Genomic DNA, 17,933 nt, shown 5'->3' on the forward strand with positions numbered 1-17,933 from the left:
GCAAAAATTACGAAGTAATCGTTTGGGAGGTTGTTTGAAAGGATAATAAAGTCGAAGACGAGGATAGCAAAGCATGAGAAATAAGATGATATATAAGATGAGAATAGCTAATGATATGACTATTGGGTAGGTTGTCCGAGGGCATAGAAAAATAAGAGAAATAAGATATCCAACCTAACATTGGATAGGTTGTCCAGCGGGATAACAAAACGAACGGAGGATATCAAGTTTGAAGTTATAAAATTAATATCTTTAAATGGTAAAGATAGCGACTATAAAAATATTTTTTTATTTATTTTAACATAATTTCTACACGTCAGTAGAGTCGACAGTTAAATGTTTCTGTACAGATCGGAACGGAATACTAAACTAACTACAGCTAATCTGTGATTAGCACCCTTTCACGCCAAATGTAAAGAAAAGCCACTAGAAGGCGAGAAGAACAAGAAAGGAGGGAAGGGAACGAACCCTACGTAGCCGGAATCTCTTGCCGGACTCGGAAAAAAGCTCCTCCAGGCAAAGATCGGCCTTGGGTGTGGCGGCGGGAGTCCCCCGACAGAGGAGCCTCGGGCTCAGGCACTTGACGTGGACCGGGAGGCACAACGAGCTCTCGATTGATTAAGCAGTCGGAGGGGAAGAAAATCCAACACCGGCGACTGAGCAATCGGGGCCGCAAAGCCGATCAAGAATCGGGACCATGGAATGGGGAAGAGAGGAAGAGGGTTTCTTTGCTCGATCGTTGGGTAAAGAGAGAAGCCAGTAAGGATGAGGAAGAGGAGGGACGGGGACGATTAAGACGATGAATCGTTTGGCCTCGAACGGAACAGAGGCGGTTCACCGTCGCAGTTGCCGAATGCGCTTTAATAGCGGGAGGAGGGGCCGCCGACACGCCCACGTGGCGCAGTCATAGCGGCCTTCTGAGCATTGAAGTGTGTTCGGAGTGTTTTACGCAGCGAGCACTGCGTCCGGTGTCCGGATCCAGGTGGCAGGTCCAGGTGGCGTGCAAGCATTGGCGCATCCGTGGACGATGTCTTGCTCATGAATCCGCGAGCTTTAATTAGTTGATTGACCTTCCAACGGCATGATGAGGCTGATGAGTTCGATAGGGTTCATTCATTTGAATCCAACTCTTCGTGGAAGATGCAGATGCTGCTGAGCTAAACGACGGCTGAAACGGATCCACCAGAAGTGGTGCAGTCAAAACACCCCAATTGATAACCTAACAACGTCTCATCCTCCGACGCATCTTGCCAAATCATAAGAACAATTCACTAACATACGAGTAGCAGACATTGTTAACACTTTTGGGGCTTCGATTCTTCTCTAATGCTGCACAAAATGATAGATTAGCAATTTACAGTTTGTGCCGATACGGCATCCATCCGAGTTGGTCGAAACATAAACTAGTTGTTTTTGTATTAATCGATCAATAAGCAATTCAAACATTTCGCCTGTACAGACTATTTAAGCTGCAAGAAGAGCCAAAACAGCAAAGAAAAAAACCCTTTCATCTCGGACAACTGATCTCACTATATCAATCCAAAATTAGGGTGATCATCTTATTTGATAAGCCTGCTTCTTCAAAAGTTAAGTTGTTTGCATATTCCAGGCTCTTCAACGTACCAGGAATGGCTTCGGCAAAGTGGAAAGGTCGCTTTTGTCCATCCGCCAACTGTGAGGAGCACAGAGACCATAAAAGCTGCATGGGGACAGGCAAGATTCATGTCAACCTTGTAAACAGATAGCTGTGGAAGCAAGGACACGAATTTCTGATTAGATCTACTACCTTTGTCGAGTCAGTTGGAAGGAAATTTCTCCGGATTCTACGTCCATCAGGGAGACGGATCGCAATTTTACAAAGTTCTCTGCTACTTTTTGGTTCTTCGGGAAGAGGAGGATAAATCATCTCTCCATTTAAGCTGGTTTCGGAATCTTTCTCCGGTTTAGGTTCATCATCAATTACAGGTGGCCAAGAAGCACCTTTACCATCCTCCAGTGAAGCTGCTATTGCACGCATAAGCGCTTCATCATCCTCAACTTCTTTGTCTAAAACAAACAAAAAACATGGTGAATTCTGATGAACCCAAGTCAAAAATTTACATAGCTTGGGCCTTGTATTCTTGTAATGCACAAATTACCAAGTTCTGGTGGACTGGAATTTAAGAATGCAGTCATTTACACTAAAGCACAAATTTTCTTTGGCCCTTTTTGATGGAAAATCAACACCCATCTTAGTTGCATGGATTATTTATAAATGCTGCAATTTTCCATCTCATCACATGACATGTCAGGAAACATTCATAAATCTTTGTGTCAGAATCTGTACTTGATCTAGGTGCATCAAGAGAAAAAATGACAGTAAATAGATATTTTAGATCCAAAAGTCATTTGTTTTAAGGATTAAACATCGGCTGACTTACCTAGTATATTATTGAGTGCAGAATTATGGGTGACTCTTGGACGCTTCTGAGGAAGAATAGCATGATGCTCATTTGGTCCTTTGTCCAGAAATGGAAGCAACTCCTAGATAGGAAAGCCATTGCAAATAACAAAGAAGACAAATTATTAGCTCTGAATCCAATATGTTTGAAGGCGAAGTTTACTAGCATATTCATACATCAGGAGATGATAGAGAGATGAAGTCAAAACTCAAAAGAATACATAATTATGGATCATTTAGGCCTCCAGTACCTCCAACAGACGCTCCGGTTGTATCATGTTACTCCATCCCCTCATTTTTTGTCCAGTAATGGGATCAATAACAAGAACTGCAGGAAGAGTAGTCAAGTTGTAGTAGGTGCAGACCTTCTTCCCCTCACTGGTATCATGCAACACCTGAGATTCTCAAAACAAATGCAACATAAAGCATAAAGCAGGTAGAAAATCGAAATAATAAGCAAAGAGTATAACTGTGCCCTGAATCTTATTAGTAAAAAAAAAAAAACACAGAAATGAGATGCCTATGCAAGCATATGCTTACACAAGTACAATGGACTAACCTGAAAGAATATGAAATTGCTATGGATTGTTTGTGCCATGGCTTCATTCGACCATGTATCACGGTTAAGCTTTGGACATGAAGAGCATATGAAAGTGACTATCTTGTAGAACTTAAATCATAGAAAACAGTACAAGTCTAGAAACAATTACCATATGTGAGCTGAATTCTTCATTGGACTGGATATTCATCAACAGCCACTTGCCCTGAACAGAAGCCTCAACCTTTGCCTGTACAGACAATGAAATAGTGCAATCAATGATGCATGGGAAAGAATAACATCAGGAAAAACCCATCAGCATTCAAAACTTCAATTCATATTTCCCAAACAAGATGTTTAAAAGAAGCTCATCTCATTCTTCTTAGGTTCTGATTCTCTCTTTTCTTCTTTATTTGACATGACCAAAGGGAGAAGTTCAGTCGAAAGAAGCCTCTCAAGTTTAAATGACTAATAATCCACCTCAACAGATCACAGAGAATATGCTTTCACTTTGTTGTGGCTAATGAACTGTTTCAGCAAATACAAATTTCTGATAAAGCATCATAATTCAATCATTTACAATTCCTTATCTTTCAAAATAATGTGAGGCTTTTTCAGTATCTGAAGAAAGGTTACACCTGAAAGGTAAATATTATGGATACTGAATCTTCTAAAGGAACAGCATGTGCCTTGATTCCTTGGCATGTCACTTATCTTAAGCAACATGTTGTTGACTATGTACTAAATAGAAATAAACAAAAGTAGATCCTCCATGGTACCATCTATGCTTAGGTATGTTACAACTAAATGTCAAGTGGCTATTGATATTTAGTGAACTTCAACAAGCTTCCCATTGGTATAACACCATTCGCTTTGAATGTAATGTTGCGTGGATACAGACAAGAGTATCATAAGTACAGGAATCAAAGTGCTTGCTTTCGGAAGATGGATATATCTGGGAAAAAAATTTAATAAATAACTGTGCTTGTGCATTGGTAGGATACCGTACAAACTAATAAAAGCACTTGGCGGTCCCAATTTCAAACCTTTTTATTTAGTCTAAAGGTGCAGTATTGAGACTAATTGGAGTCAATAACAACTAGAAGATAGAAAATAACCTTCTGCTAACTCTCAAACTACATATGTGGAATATAGTTACTAAAACTTTGAGAGAGAGAGAGAGAGAGAGAGAGAGAGGAGCACACTGTCATGTAAAATACAGTAAGTTGTTTTTTACTTCCATGTTAGTGCATTTTGTGAACTAATACTAATTATTAATTAAAAGGTTAATGATATCACATTAATTGTCATGACATGTTAATTTCATAACTTTCAGCTTCATATTGGTATCAATTCATATAGAGGATCATTCATGAGTCCAAACTAATACATTATGACAACAGAAATTGGATATACTTCGTTAAGCTTCTTTTTCTTTGTTTTTGGCTCGAGGTAATCTATTGGTATTCTGATCAATGTGTCCATGGTCTTACTTCCTGGACACAGTTTCTGGAATGATATATGGAAGTCAACGTGTATCAAGGAACTTCACAATGACCATTTTTGCAACAACATAGTATATGACCATACCAACCGAAAAATAGGTGAAACAACCTCATCATGCAATGGAAATGAGAAAAAGCAAACAAAATAAGACTAATTATAGGATAGCCACCAATCTTTTAGCCCGATTCCACTTTCACTATCTATATTTTACTACACCCTTAGGCCACTTAAGGTTTCTCTCATCAATCACAATTTTTTTTATTATCACTTGATGTAAAAGTTATTGTGAAATATTAACATAAAATATTTAATGCAATGACAGGTCACTTATGATGATATGATACAATGATGCACATGTGGATATTTGTATTGATGGCAATGCTCAAGCAGGCAGTTATTCCTACTATTGCCATGCTACTTAGCACCATTCAAAGGTGATATGTATTAATGTCTAGACTGTTGATGACACACGGGAACTCACAAGGAACCAATGCAGGTCCTGTTAATAGTAATATTACTGCATGTTAATGCCACATAATTAACATGTAGGCATCTATTAATATTAACATATTGGACTCACTATTTTACTATCCATTCATATACATCTTATTAATAATAACTGTAATATTCCTCTCCTTATTGAAGAATTCAAATGCCTAGTGCATTCATCTATATATTTCCGACATAAGTGATCAATATGATGAAGGAAATCCTAGGCCCTAGGTGGTAGGAAGTGATCCACCAGTAAATAAAATGAAATTAGCTATACCACAAGAAGGTATCATAAAAAAATTAATAAAATATGATGTATAAATTAGTTCTCGAAGATACATCGGTAGGAAGTAACTAATCCATGTTTGACTCATTCTTAGAACCACGAATCACTTACCGAACGAAATATAATTAGTTAACTGAAAAAGCACAATAACTCTATCACATTTCACGCACCTGCTCGAATGGCCCTTGGTACATCAAGGCAAAAGGTGGACTATATAGAGAAGCAAGATTATCACGGGAACCATTTGATGTTGATGGGGCACTTTCATCTGATTCCCACACAGCAGATCGTTTTGACCCCTCATCAAAATTGCGGAATGCATCCACTGGCCTGAAGTCGAACAGAGTAAAAGGACATTAGACGGCAGACTGCTATAAAGTCATGTGCATCATAACATCATTAGAGTCAGGAATAGGAAACATATATCAAGTAGACACTGACCATGAAGAGAAATAGCAACTCCGAATTTGAGAATAGAAAATTTCTGAACATTTAATCTTTTGTGATGCAATCTATTGAATAGAGATAAAGGGGACAAAATAATAATTCAAGGGAAGAACTCACAGGAAATAGGATGAACAAGTAAGCCAAACAAAGCTAAAGCAGGAAAAAGATGAACCAAAATGCCAACTTCAGGTTCAGAGATACAAGCAAAGATAGAAGTTTGAAAATTCATAATCAAAAGCATTCACAGCGATGCACAGGTTTCAAAAAAACATGTCTGTTCAATTATACACAAACTAACTTCCAAAACTAGAAATTTCATTGCAGGGTGATTCCCACTATTAAAAAGGAGACGAGAGAGAGTAAACAGGTACAGATCACAGTAAATCCAAAACATTTTATCCAACTTAACAAAGATATGGATTGAACGAGTTCCATATTCAAGCAAAATTCTTTTCCTGTATTTCACAATTCTTAATTTTTATTGTTTTAAAATTCAAAGAAACAACAGAGAAACAAATAGAGAAGTTACATACTAGAAGGGTTTGCAAATGTAACAAAATTTGCAACATGCATAGCTAAGGACTTGTGCATTTAGGCCAAGGCCAAGAAGCCTTCAAGACATCAAGGTAGCTGAACAAGGACATGTACTTGATGGTTGCCTGTAAGACTGAAACTTATAGCAGCCCAGGTCAGCCTTACCCATTATCAGCCTTCCATACCACTGAGTTGAGAATCAGTCTTCTTTTCATGCCTTAAGCTGGTTATAAGTACCATTATAACTATGTTCTTTCAAAATGTTATCTCTGTACACAATTTTCAGAAAACTAATTGCAAGACTGACAAATATCCTAAAGTCTGTCTTTAATATTACTTATATCTCTACTACATCTACCTCGGAGCATTGATGACAAAAAAATTTCTCGCTCTATCATGTTGTCAGGTCTATAACATTCTAGTTTTAATAGTGATTGAGAGAAAAAATTGAACTCTTCTGTGGATCGTTTATCTAGGAGATCATTTATGGAAGAAAAATAATTTAGGCAGTAGTCATCCTTTGTTTAGGACACGATTTGTGGAAGGTAAAGAACCAAGCAGCAGTCATTGTGCTGGAGGATCTGCAACAGATGCAGCCTCCATTACCAAATTCATGGTTTTCTGATGCTATCTTGGTTTGTCACCTTTGCAATTTAAACAGGGCTTTATTTTTGGGTAACAATTGAACTAAAAGAAGGCTTCATGAACTAAGCAATAAACGTTCGATGACGACGGCATTAGTTAGATTCTGTAGAAACAATGTGAGATGACAAGAACCACACCTGAACAAAGGCATGTCCCCATAAAGAGTCTCTCTTTTGACAGGCAATGGCGGACGTATTTCATCCTCTGGAGGGCGTGGCACCGAACTTGTGGTGCCAAAAAAATTCACCTGTCCACTGCAAAAAGAGAGATTAAACGATAGTTTAATTCCGTCCAAAAGCTGCACTATAAACCAGACGAATCCTTCCCAACTCACCTAGGGCGTTCATTGATGGGCGGAGGCAAGGAAGACGAAGCAACCCCACCGTCCTCATTGCCAACATAGAAGAGTTGAACAGCTTCATCAAGCCTCCATCTTGTTGCCTGGAGAATTTATCCACCACACCAAGGACGACTACTATCAAAAAAGACCCTAAAACCCCAATCCAGATTAATGCGAAGCAAAAGGGACAGATCGAACGACTATCACGGCAACCAAATCAATTTCGGAGGATCAGGAGCGGGAAACAACCCGAGAAATCCGCCGGATGACAATGCAAGTGTTCAACAGGGAACCGAACCTGCAGGAACTGCGTCGCGGTAGCGGCGGTCTGGCCGACGGCGATCTCGAGGAATGACAACACCAGCTGCTGCTGCTCCGCCGCCGTTGGTACCGTCTCCATCTGCCTGGGGCTGGGGTAGAACTCCAAATCTTAGGGTTAAAGCAATGCGTAAATTCCGCGAGAGAGTGAGAGAGAGAGATAGACGATCGAGACGCTGAAACCCTCGTTAGGATCTGATCTCGATCTCTCACTCCACGGCTAATGAGGTACACACCAGTGTTTCATACCGAGACCTTTTTTCATATATGTATATATGTATATATATATATATATATATATATATATATATATATATATATATATATATATATATATATATATATATATCAAATAAAAATTCAACTCTTAGGTTCTTGATTTTTTTTTTCCTTTTTTTAATGTGTTTTTGTTCTTTAGCTTAGAACATAAATCAATCATGCCTCGGATTTAAGTAGGAAATCTAATGAAAATATATTTTAAATAAATAAGAAAAAATATATAGAAAAGAAAACCCGAACTCACGTTTGTTTTAGGCGATGGTGTTGAGAAGATGATCAAAAACAGGAGCGTGAAAGAATATTTCTAATGAGAAGATAACGTTTGGTGAGAAAAATCAAAAGAGAAATCTCGTTGCTTTATAGGGTGGATGAGAGGGAAGAAGACTTTGGTAAACGCTTCGGGTCATAAACGATTAAACATAAATTGCACGTTAAAGAGGTAAACATCATTAACACAAAGGAAAGAAAAACAAAATGGAAAGGAAAGGAAAGGAAAATTTAAGAAAAATAATGGAAATAGTTGTATGGAAATTTTTTTTTTATTTTTTTCCATTACTCGATCCTAATGGAAAGGAAGAGAGATGGAGTTGAAAATGTGAGTCGAATAAATTAAATAAAAAAATAATCTAACAAGTTTGAGCCTAACATATAATTTTTTTTTTACTTAGAATATAAAAAAAAATTAATTTCTCATAGATTCTGTATCCATTTGATAGAGACAGTTAATGAGTATTTGAACTTATATCATAACTTTTATGACTTAAATAATACTATAAAAAACCATCGATAAACTTATAAGTCGATCATTCTCAACCACTTTGTACACCTTAGCTTGAGAATGATATATACGATCACTTTTGAACTCAAATATCTTTTTCGATCAATTAGCGAAGAAGTTCAAATTCAACTTCATAACATGCAAGCTCCTAAGCAGTCCATTACTTCCTTTATGGTAATCCAACAAAAGAAAGTTCAATCTAACTATACAAAGAGATTTATTGAGAAATCTAGAATGGTGTCAGCCTCAAATCCATCCTACTTTTTGAGTTGATCATCAAAAAATCATTAGTCAAATACTTGAAGCTATTGCAAAAGGTCAACCCGTACATTACGATTGAATCTCCAATGATAAAAAAGGAAAAATGGAAGAAAAGATATAAGGATGTAAATCCTTCTCAATTGACCCTAAACAATGGATCTTAGAGCGAAAAACCTTAATCACAATCTTACTTGATTAGACCTTAGCCTATGAGGAAAAACAAGACAAATTATTATTGATTCTATTGGGACCATAGATATCCCCGAGGACTACTATGATTTGGAGTAGTAGATCAAGGAGTTGATTAAATGGGGACATCGATCGTTACCTCTCTCAAAAAGTAAAGACATCCCTATACACCCATGATCCAATTAAGCAATAAGTCAACATAATAATTGGAGGGCTGAACTCAAGAGGAGATAATAATGTGGCTCGAAAATTTTATACGAAAAACCTCATCTAAAAGGAACGAACTTGTTAACTTTTTGGCACCATATTTCGAAGCTTTTGCTTATTTCCCAATAATATGATTGAATCCATCGTGAAACATGGTGCCCAAATTTTACGAACCAAGACCAACGAATCTAGTTGCAAAGCACTATCATATGATAATGCATCTAGTGTTAGCTTTGAAATAACCACTAAATAATATAAGTTACTCACAGCATATCACAGTATTGGCAACCTTCCTACCAAAACATTGTGTTTTGTCCCCTTTTTTTTGTGTGAAAATACAACAAAGGGTAAATGATATATGGGGCTTGGCACATGATCGATTCAATAATATGTTAGCTAGATCATTATCCTACGATGATAACAACTCAATGCTAACAAGAAGACAATGTTGATAATAATGGTGACCCTTGTCTAATAGAGATGATAATTCAACATCGACACTAATGATGACACTATACCATAAGGCAACATATACGATCGAAGGGACATTTGGCAACCTCCAACATTTATAAAATCATTACCTTGTAACTATAATATTTGACATTGTGATTTACAATCTTATGGTCTAATAGTAGTCTAAGAGACTATTCCTAATATTAGCCTCTACCTCAGTGTAATAGTTATTCTGCACATAATAAAAATCCTCTAGACGTGCTCTTGAGACTCTCACAAATTTAAGAATCATTCAAATCTTCTACTAATATAATCGTCGAATGAATTTTTATCGAGAATGCCCTCAACATAGTATAGGATGAATCCATTATCTTCTCATTATCTTTGTATGTGTGTTTATTTGAAAGTGCGTCCTAAGTAGCATATTAACTAGTAACTTATAATATGAAATATATATAATTTATTTATCATGAAAAAAAATTTCTCGTGGATATCCATACGGACACACGTACAATATGATCAATGTCATTATAGAAATTTAAGAATTCAAAAATACTTATCTTGATGTGACTCGACAAAGTTTGGATCAATGGATTAAAGCAACACAAGGGTGAAGAAAGGCAGGGAAACAGAAGGCACTTGATGTTTCCTGAGTGAGACAACCATGGCTACATCCACTGCACTCCTCCGATGAATGAATGAGGCAGTATTTGCCATATGATAGTATCCAGTGATGAGATTGTCATTTAGGTTTATCTCGTGTACCCCCAACAAATCAACTCCAATCTTCTTCTTTACATGGAAGCTAATTGAGATGTACTGCAAAGAGCCTTTTGGCAGAGTGTCTTTTAGCTCTGAATCATGGAATCTATTCCAAGACAACAATCTGTTTGGTAAAGAACAAGGAAGAAGTGTGGAGGCCTGAGAGGGTGTAAGTCCACGAGGACAAACAAGAACATCCCCTGTTGAGGAATGTGGTGACAATTCTCTCACCTTTTAGGTGGAAAGCTGTGGTGACTTTGAAGCTCTCTCTCTCTCTCTCTCTCTCTTTGTCTATTAGGTGGGTGAAAAGGTAGGGGAGAAAAAAAGGATGTGGGGTTGTTCCTACCATGGGGTGGGAGCTTTGTAGTCCCAATTCCCAATGACCAGCCCTCTGATTTCATGGTGTGTCAAGGAATAATGTTAGATAAGAACTCTTTCATTTTTTACTTTTTTTTCATTGGCGCAAAATACAATTTTATCAAGTTAATGTTGAAGTGAATTGCTTAAGACAAAATATGGATAAGTGAGCTTTTCACCATGTGTGGTACTACATTCAATCATGACTCACTAATTTGATAAGTTTAAATAATTGATAATAAAATTAATATTAATTAATGGTTTCAGGTAATTTTTCTCTTTATTTTCTTAAATAAAGGAGGGGAGGGAGAGAGAATGGTGGATGTAGCACAAACAAACAAAGAAAGATGGAGAAGTGAATGAAAGAGAAAAAGTTGATGGATTCATCCTCAACATTAGTGTTCTCATCATCATTCTCCTACCTCATTTTAGCACTAAATCTTGTTATTTTTGTGAAAATATTTGCAATCCTCTTTCATGTCTATTGTCAAAAATAAAATAAATAAATATGAGTTCTCATGTTATGATTTGATTTCATGGGATAATTGATAAATTAAATTTATTGAGCTCGAACCATTAACATAAAATATTTAAATTGAAGTTAATAAAAAGACAATCTTAATATTTGTTCATTTTTAGTGCGAGACTAAATCGGAATATTACATAACAAACTAATGACAATTCAGATATAAACAAAATATTCTTCTTCTTATTTTTCTCTCTCTACGCTCCCATTCAAATTTTGCCACCTTGAGTTCTTCAATATGAAATCTGCAATACTATTTTATTTGAATCGAATATTGTGGATATCTCTTTTGTGAAATTAAAAATTTTGAATTATTTTATTAATTATCGATTTGATTGATAGTTTCTTCGATATTCTCAATCATTAATTATTTTTTTATTTATATATTTTTGTTCTGAACGAGTGTCACTTAGATATTATAAGACATAGATAACTACCAATATATTCTCTCTCAATAATATTAAGATCGAAAGAACACAATAAATAAATAGCACAAGGAGCACTAATGACCCTCAATTTTAGAAAATTTTTATTTTTTTATTTTTATTTTTGACAAATGCTTATATCTAATCCATTACAATATAAACAAGCAAAATGCTTCAACATATGATTTATCTTTAAAAAAAGCCACCTAACTTACATCTACTTGATTGAATTCATAGTTGTTGGGGACATATCAAACTGTCGGAGATCTTATATTCCAAAATTTCAGGTTTGGATGTCATTGTCTAAACAATTGTATTAGGTTCCTGTGAGTGTCATATGTCCTTGTGTTATCACTATCTTTCACACTGTTGATGAATAGTTGCATGAACACACTTGCTATTTGAGAGGTTCTGTTGTGTCTTCAAAATCAAGTAGTAGTAGTAGTAGTAGTTGCATTATGAGGTTGCTTTGGTACTAAAAGGAACACCACATTAAAGGTAAGCTAGCATTGAATTAAGATTGATGTAGGGGATTAGATTTGGGCTTTGACAAGCATTATTGATCTTATTGTTTAAACTACCATGTAATTATCCTTTATATCATTTTATTAATATGCAATTTTCTTTTTTTTAATATTATGTTAAATAATGTACATAATAACATCTACACAAATGTTATGTTTATATTTAAGTGGGGTTGATTTTTCCTATTATTGTATAAATGGACTTGGTCAAATAGATCACCTCAGCCAATGTTCCTAATGTATCATCACTAGTGCTGCTAGATGATCAATGATGAACAAGATATACTCTCAATAAATAGCTTAAAATATGTATCATATGTGAAACACTAGGAGAGAAGTTGGTAACTCTAACTTTTCACTGAGTTCATATGTCACTGACAATTTGACTTGGATAATGTAGGACAATCATGGAACAAGCTCCACCAGGACAAGACAAGCTGTCTGAAATTAAATGCATTGTCATATAGCTCCAACAATAACCTGCTCAGAGAAAGGAGTCAGCATGCCTTTGGTAATGTGTTCTTAGATCCAACAAACATTGACACTGAGATGAGAGATCTAAGCTCCCTCTTCCTTGATAATGAATGCATCATCACTTTGCTTTACAAAGAGTCAATTCTTCATGTAGTAAATAAAGTAAAAGAAGGTTTTCTCTCTCACCCCCTCAGGTTCTTACCTTTAAACTAGTTGTCAGTGTAGTAGGAAGAAGGAAGAGAGATCCAAGTGGGCAAAGAACAAGCTCTTGTGGACAAGAACAAAAGGTTTTGAGTTGATACCTACTGACTCCACCCACCATAATTAGTGCCATGCAGTAATTATCTTCATAACCAAGATCAAATTCTAAACCTCATATGCTTAACCATGCCATGGAATAAGAGCAGGTGACCAAGAGAGAAAAACTAGGGGGAAGAAAGGTCTACTTGCTCCCCTAACTTGATCTTATTCATCCATCACATTCTTTTGGATTCCTACATTACATGAAGAGAGACCAAAAGAGTGGAGTTAATTGTAGTGTAGAAATAAATTGGTCAAAGGACTAATGAATCCCAAAAAAACAAAAGACCAAGATTGATAATCGACTCTTTGGCTTGACTGACATGCAATCAAAGTTCTTCTTATCCCATAATCTGATCCCTACTCCCTAACTTGTGTTATGAATTCCTTTATTTTATACATACACCACAAATATTTTTATATAGAAGTTTCTGAATCCAATTTCGGTTGACATGATTCGTGGATGCGTATGCACTCATAATTATGAAAGTTTAGACAAAATCTTTTGCTAAGTCTCTGTGTGTGTATGTGTGTGTGTGAGAGAGAGAGAGAGAGAGGAGTCATAGAAATCAAATTTCCCGACAGAACTTTATTATATTTTTGTCATAGATTCCCCTCCCACCACTATGCATCTTTGAATAAAAACTATATATACTTTTAAAAAAAATAACATATAAAATACTAATTTCATCCGATAATTAATTCATTTGTGGTTGAGGGTGGTTCGAAAATTGGATGTTAGACAACAAAATATTAGGATCATGTCTGGTCTTTATTATTTATCGTTGTAAAAGAATATATACTAATTTAGAAGGAAATAAGTGTTTCTACTTAATATTGCGCATAAATACTTGTATATATAATTGGTGACGCACAACAGTCGTTCGAAGTAGGAAGGAGCTCAAGTTACCAATATGGTGTAAGAATGGGGAGGGATGGAGAGGCTGGCTTTTGTCCTCTGCGTAGACGTGAAGGGGACACCAACCCAGCAAAGGAGATGGGAGGGTGTAAGCTCTACAGTCCCGCGGGGCCCGCTCCTCGCCGCATGGCGACACCGTTGCTGCGTCAACTGCACCACTCTCTCTCTCCCTCATCCAATTCATTCATGTAAACGCCGGTAGATTATTCTTCATTTGTTTGTGGTGTAAAGGCGCAAGCAAGAAGAGATGGGGAACGAAGAAACGGCCAATCCTTCGCGGTGAAGACGAGAAGGAAAAGTGTGACAAGGAACTCCTCTCTCTCTCTCTCTCTCTCTCTCTCTCTCTCCACCCAAGGAGGAGTAGAAGAAGAAGATAGACGAGGAGAAAGGGAAGGGCGGAGGTTTTTTTCTTTCTTCTTCTTCTTCCGAGTTCTCTCTCTCTCTCTCTCTCTCTGTCTCGCCCTCCCATGCCTCCTTGTTTTGTTCCATCTTTACTCCTCTCATCCCCTTTTATACTCGTCATTTGAGTGCAACTGTTTGTTTGGATTCCAAGACCGCTTTGTTCTCTAGCAGAGACAGTAAGAGAGTCAGGGGGTGGAATTTGGAGGCTTTTGGTTAAGACTGTCTCTTGGGTGTTGTAGATCCACAACCTGTGTACTTAGATTTGGGCTCTTCCTGTTTTCTCCTCCTGCCTCTTAGATCTAATTTAGCGTAACAATAAGGAGAGCACATGATTCTGTGTTGGCTAGCGAGGGGTTGTTTTGTGGCTCTAATCTGGACTGGTCAGTGATCCTTGACAGACACCAAATACGAACAGTGGTGTGTGACTGCCGAGGGAGAAGACACCAACAACACGACTGTCATCAGAGTCCGAAAAGGTCACTGTTGTTTTGCTGCTTCGGTCGAGAAGATGGCAGCGGCCTCGTCGTCGGTACCTCTCTTTGGAGTTAGAGAGGAGGAGGATGAGTACGGCAAGCAACCGCCGCAGCCGAAGCAGCAGCCTTTGCCCGCCCAACCTGCGGCTCCCCCGCCAAAGAAGAAGAGGAAGCTCCCTGGGAATCCATGTAGCCTAATATCCCTTCACTTGCTTCGCCTTTTCGATTGATTCCTGACTCACTGAGTCGATCGAAACTGCAGACCCGGACGCGGAGGTCATAGCTTTGTCGCCGAGAACGCTGCTGGCCACGAACCGGTTCGTGTGCGAGGTTTGCAACAAGGGGTTCCAGCGGGAGCAGAACCTGCAGCTGCACCGGCGCGGCCACAACCTGCCGTGGAAGCTGAAGCAGAAGAACCCCAAGGAGGCGCGCCGCCGGGTTTACCTCTGCCCGGAGCCGACGTGCGTGCACCACGACCCCTCGCGCGCCCTCGGCGACCTCACCGGCATCAAGAAGCACTACTGCCGCAAGCACGGCGAGAAGAAGTGGAAGTGCGACAAGTGCTCCAAGCGCTACGCCGTGCAGTCGGACTGGAAGGCGCACTCCAAAACCTGCGGCACCCGCGAATACCGCTGCGACTGCGGCACCCTCTTCTCCAGGTTCTACATGCATGCATCCTTCCTTCCATCCATCCATCCATCCAGTCAATTCACCGTCCACCCCATCATCCTCATCGCCGTCGTGTCGCCGCAGGTCTCACTCATCTCGCACCTGCACTCACTCACACGCACACACCCTCGCATGCGCCATGGCAATCAGGGTTTCTTGAGCTAGTAGGTTTAGGGTTAGGGTTTGCAGAACAAAGATCTGTGGATCAGGGAGGAGAACTGCTCCCTCGTGAATGGTCACAATGGAACCAAACTGCCATGGTCGTCGGGATTCCAGAAAAGGCACTCATCTTTCCGTCCTCGAGACGAACGCCAAGCTCATGACACTCTCTTTCTCTCCCATTCACGTGGTGACATGGAGGCAAAGCTTGACAGGTTGCTTTGTTGGGTTGTGATTTGGAGATATTCGGTGCTGCAGGTTCTGACCGTCTCGTAAAATTTGTCATTTGGATTTGACCACACATCGTTCTTCTTCTCCCAAAGCTTGAGGTGTGTGTACCAGTCACTGAGCTTGTTCTAAAATGAGTGAGCACCACAGGTGGGGGTGGATACCGATTGAGCTGATCACATTGCTCTGGAAATTGGTCGCCATGAGATGACTCACATTTTCTACGAGATGATTGCTATGAGCAATTATGACGCATCATTGCGTCGATTGATCGATGTAATTGATGCATCGGGCATTGCATTGATGCAGGACGATTCCGAATTAAGCTATTCTTCTTGCATTGGCACTGATTGCTTCTTCATCCGGCGATTGATGCAGGCGTGACAGCTTCATCACCCACAGAGCCTTCTGCGACGCGTTGGCACAAGAAAGCGCACGGGTTCCGAGCGGCATCGACTTGTACGGGAACAGCGGCATCAGCTCCGGGCTTCCTCAGGTGAATTCGCAGCTCTGCTCGTTGCAGACCTCAGCTGTTGACCTCCTCCGCCTCGGCGGCGGCGGCGGCGGTGCAACGCAGTTCGACCACTTGACCGCTTCGGCCTTCCGTCCACCACCTCCGCCTCAACCCACGCCCTTTTATCCCGGCGGCGGCTCGAGCCAGGAGCTCAATGGAGGCTCCCCGTTTCTCCAGAACATGCCGACCAACACCAACGCCTCCTGCTCACCATCATCCGCTGCCGCCGCAGCTGGGAACCTCTTCAACCTGGGCTTCTTCTCCAACAGCCGCAGTTGCATGAACACCGACGAGCAAGCAGCGACGCTGTTCGCTGGGAATCTCATGAGCAACAACATCGACATGAACATGTCGTCCCTGCTCACCTCCTCATTACACAGCGAATCCGCAGCTCCGCAGATGTCCGCCACTGCGTTGCTTCAGAAGGCCGCGCAAATGGGCGCAACGTCCAGCCGCGGGTGCTTCGGAATCACGTACTCCGCCGCCGGGGGTTCGAAGCACGCAAGCCTTAGAGACGATTCCAAGAGCAGCGGCCTCGGAGAGAGCTCAAGAACACAAGTGGAGAACGAGAACCACCTCCAAAACCTTATGCACTCGCTGGCGAACGGAAGCAGCGGCATATTTGGCGGTGGGAATGACACGGAGACTGCTGCTTTGGGTGGATTCAATCCGGGCTTGTGCGGCATGGACGAGGACAAGCTGCACCGCAATCCATCGTCGGGTGCCATGGGAGGATCCGACAGGCTAACCAGAGACTTCCTTGGGGTCGGCAGCATGATGAGAAGCCTGCAGGGGGGAGGAATGGCGCAGCCAGAACGGCAGCTCGGCATCCCCATGGCCACTGTGGACTCAGAAACGAAGTCAGGTTCTTGTCGTCTACCTTACGGTGATGGGAGTCTGCTTTCAAGGAGGAGCAACCCGTAGGCGGCCGAGGAAGAAGAGAAGCTTATTAGGTGTGTGGCTTCAACTTGGTCATTCAAAGATAAAGCTGCTGTTGTTGTTATTGTTGCTTAGCAAGTGTTGTAGGACTTAATTATCTTTGTCTTGGTTCCCAATTATGGTGATTCCTTCCTTGCTCTCTATTTCTTGATCAATATATTGTGTGCTTTTTAGTTAAATATATTATTAAAATTCTTAAAAAATAGTTGGCATCATAATCAAAGAGAATAGAAAAGACACCTAAAATCGAAAACTTAGGGTTGACTGGTCAACTCTAGGGGTTGACTTTTCATTGAGGTCAATTTATTTATCCATAAATAGTTTAGAATCAAATCGATTCTTTTTGGAAAGGGCGGTGGAAAATGGAAGAGAAGTGAATCATCGTAAACAAGTAGAATGAACGATAAATGATGACAAAAGGGTGGGTTGATAGATAGAAGTAAGAAGTTGGTCATTACGTTGTGTTTCTTGCTTAATCGAGCATATCATCATACACCTTTCCGTCGTCTCTCTCTCCCTCGCGCGCGCTCGCAGAGTGCTGCGGTGCAA

The 17,933-nt window shown here is 39.7% G+C and overlaps 2 protein-coding genes across 2 annotated transcripts; one reads left to right on the plus strand and one right to left on the minus strand.

Moving 5' to 3' along the window:
- Window positions 1-1,387: 1,387 nt before the first annotated feature.
- Window positions 1,388-7,761, minus strand: LOC135598609 (plant UBX domain-containing protein 7-like). The gene is made up of 10 exons (XM_065092686.1): window positions 7,527-7,761; window positions 7,223-7,329; window positions 7,026-7,142; window positions 5,433-5,592; window positions 3,151-3,228; window positions 3,000-3,068; window positions 2,692-2,835; window positions 2,421-2,523; window positions 1,787-2,046; window positions 1,388-1,699 (listed from the first exon to the last, which is right to left on the minus strand). The coding sequence occupies exons 1-10, from the start codon at window positions 7,626-7,628 to the stop codon at window positions 1,535-1,537; spliced, it is 1,305 nt and encodes a 434-aa protein (XP_064948758.1). The 5' UTR covers window positions 7,629-7,761; the 3' UTR covers window positions 1,388-1,534.
- Window positions 7,762-14,443: 6,682 nt separating this feature from the next.
- On the plus strand, window positions 14,444-17,527 carry LOC103982727 (protein indeterminate-domain 5, chloroplastic). Its single transcript, XM_009399729.3, has 3 exons — window positions 14,444-15,064; window positions 15,138-15,534; window positions 16,310-17,527. Exons 1-3 carry the CDS (start codon window positions 14,911-14,913, stop codon window positions 17,367-17,369), a joined length of 1,611 nt encoding a protein of 536 aa, XP_009398004.1. The 5' UTR covers window positions 14,444-14,910; the 3' UTR covers window positions 17,370-17,527.
- The last annotated feature ends 406 nt before the right edge of the window (window positions 17,528-17,933 follow it).

This window comes from Musa acuminata, chromosome BXJ2-1 (genome assembly GCF_036884655.1).
Source record: "Musa acuminata AAA Group cultivar baxijiao chromosome BXJ2-1, Cavendish_Baxijiao_AAA, whole genome shotgun sequence".
Lineage (NCBI taxonomy): Eukaryota > Viridiplantae > Streptophyta > Magnoliopsida > Zingiberales > Musaceae > Musa > Musa acuminata.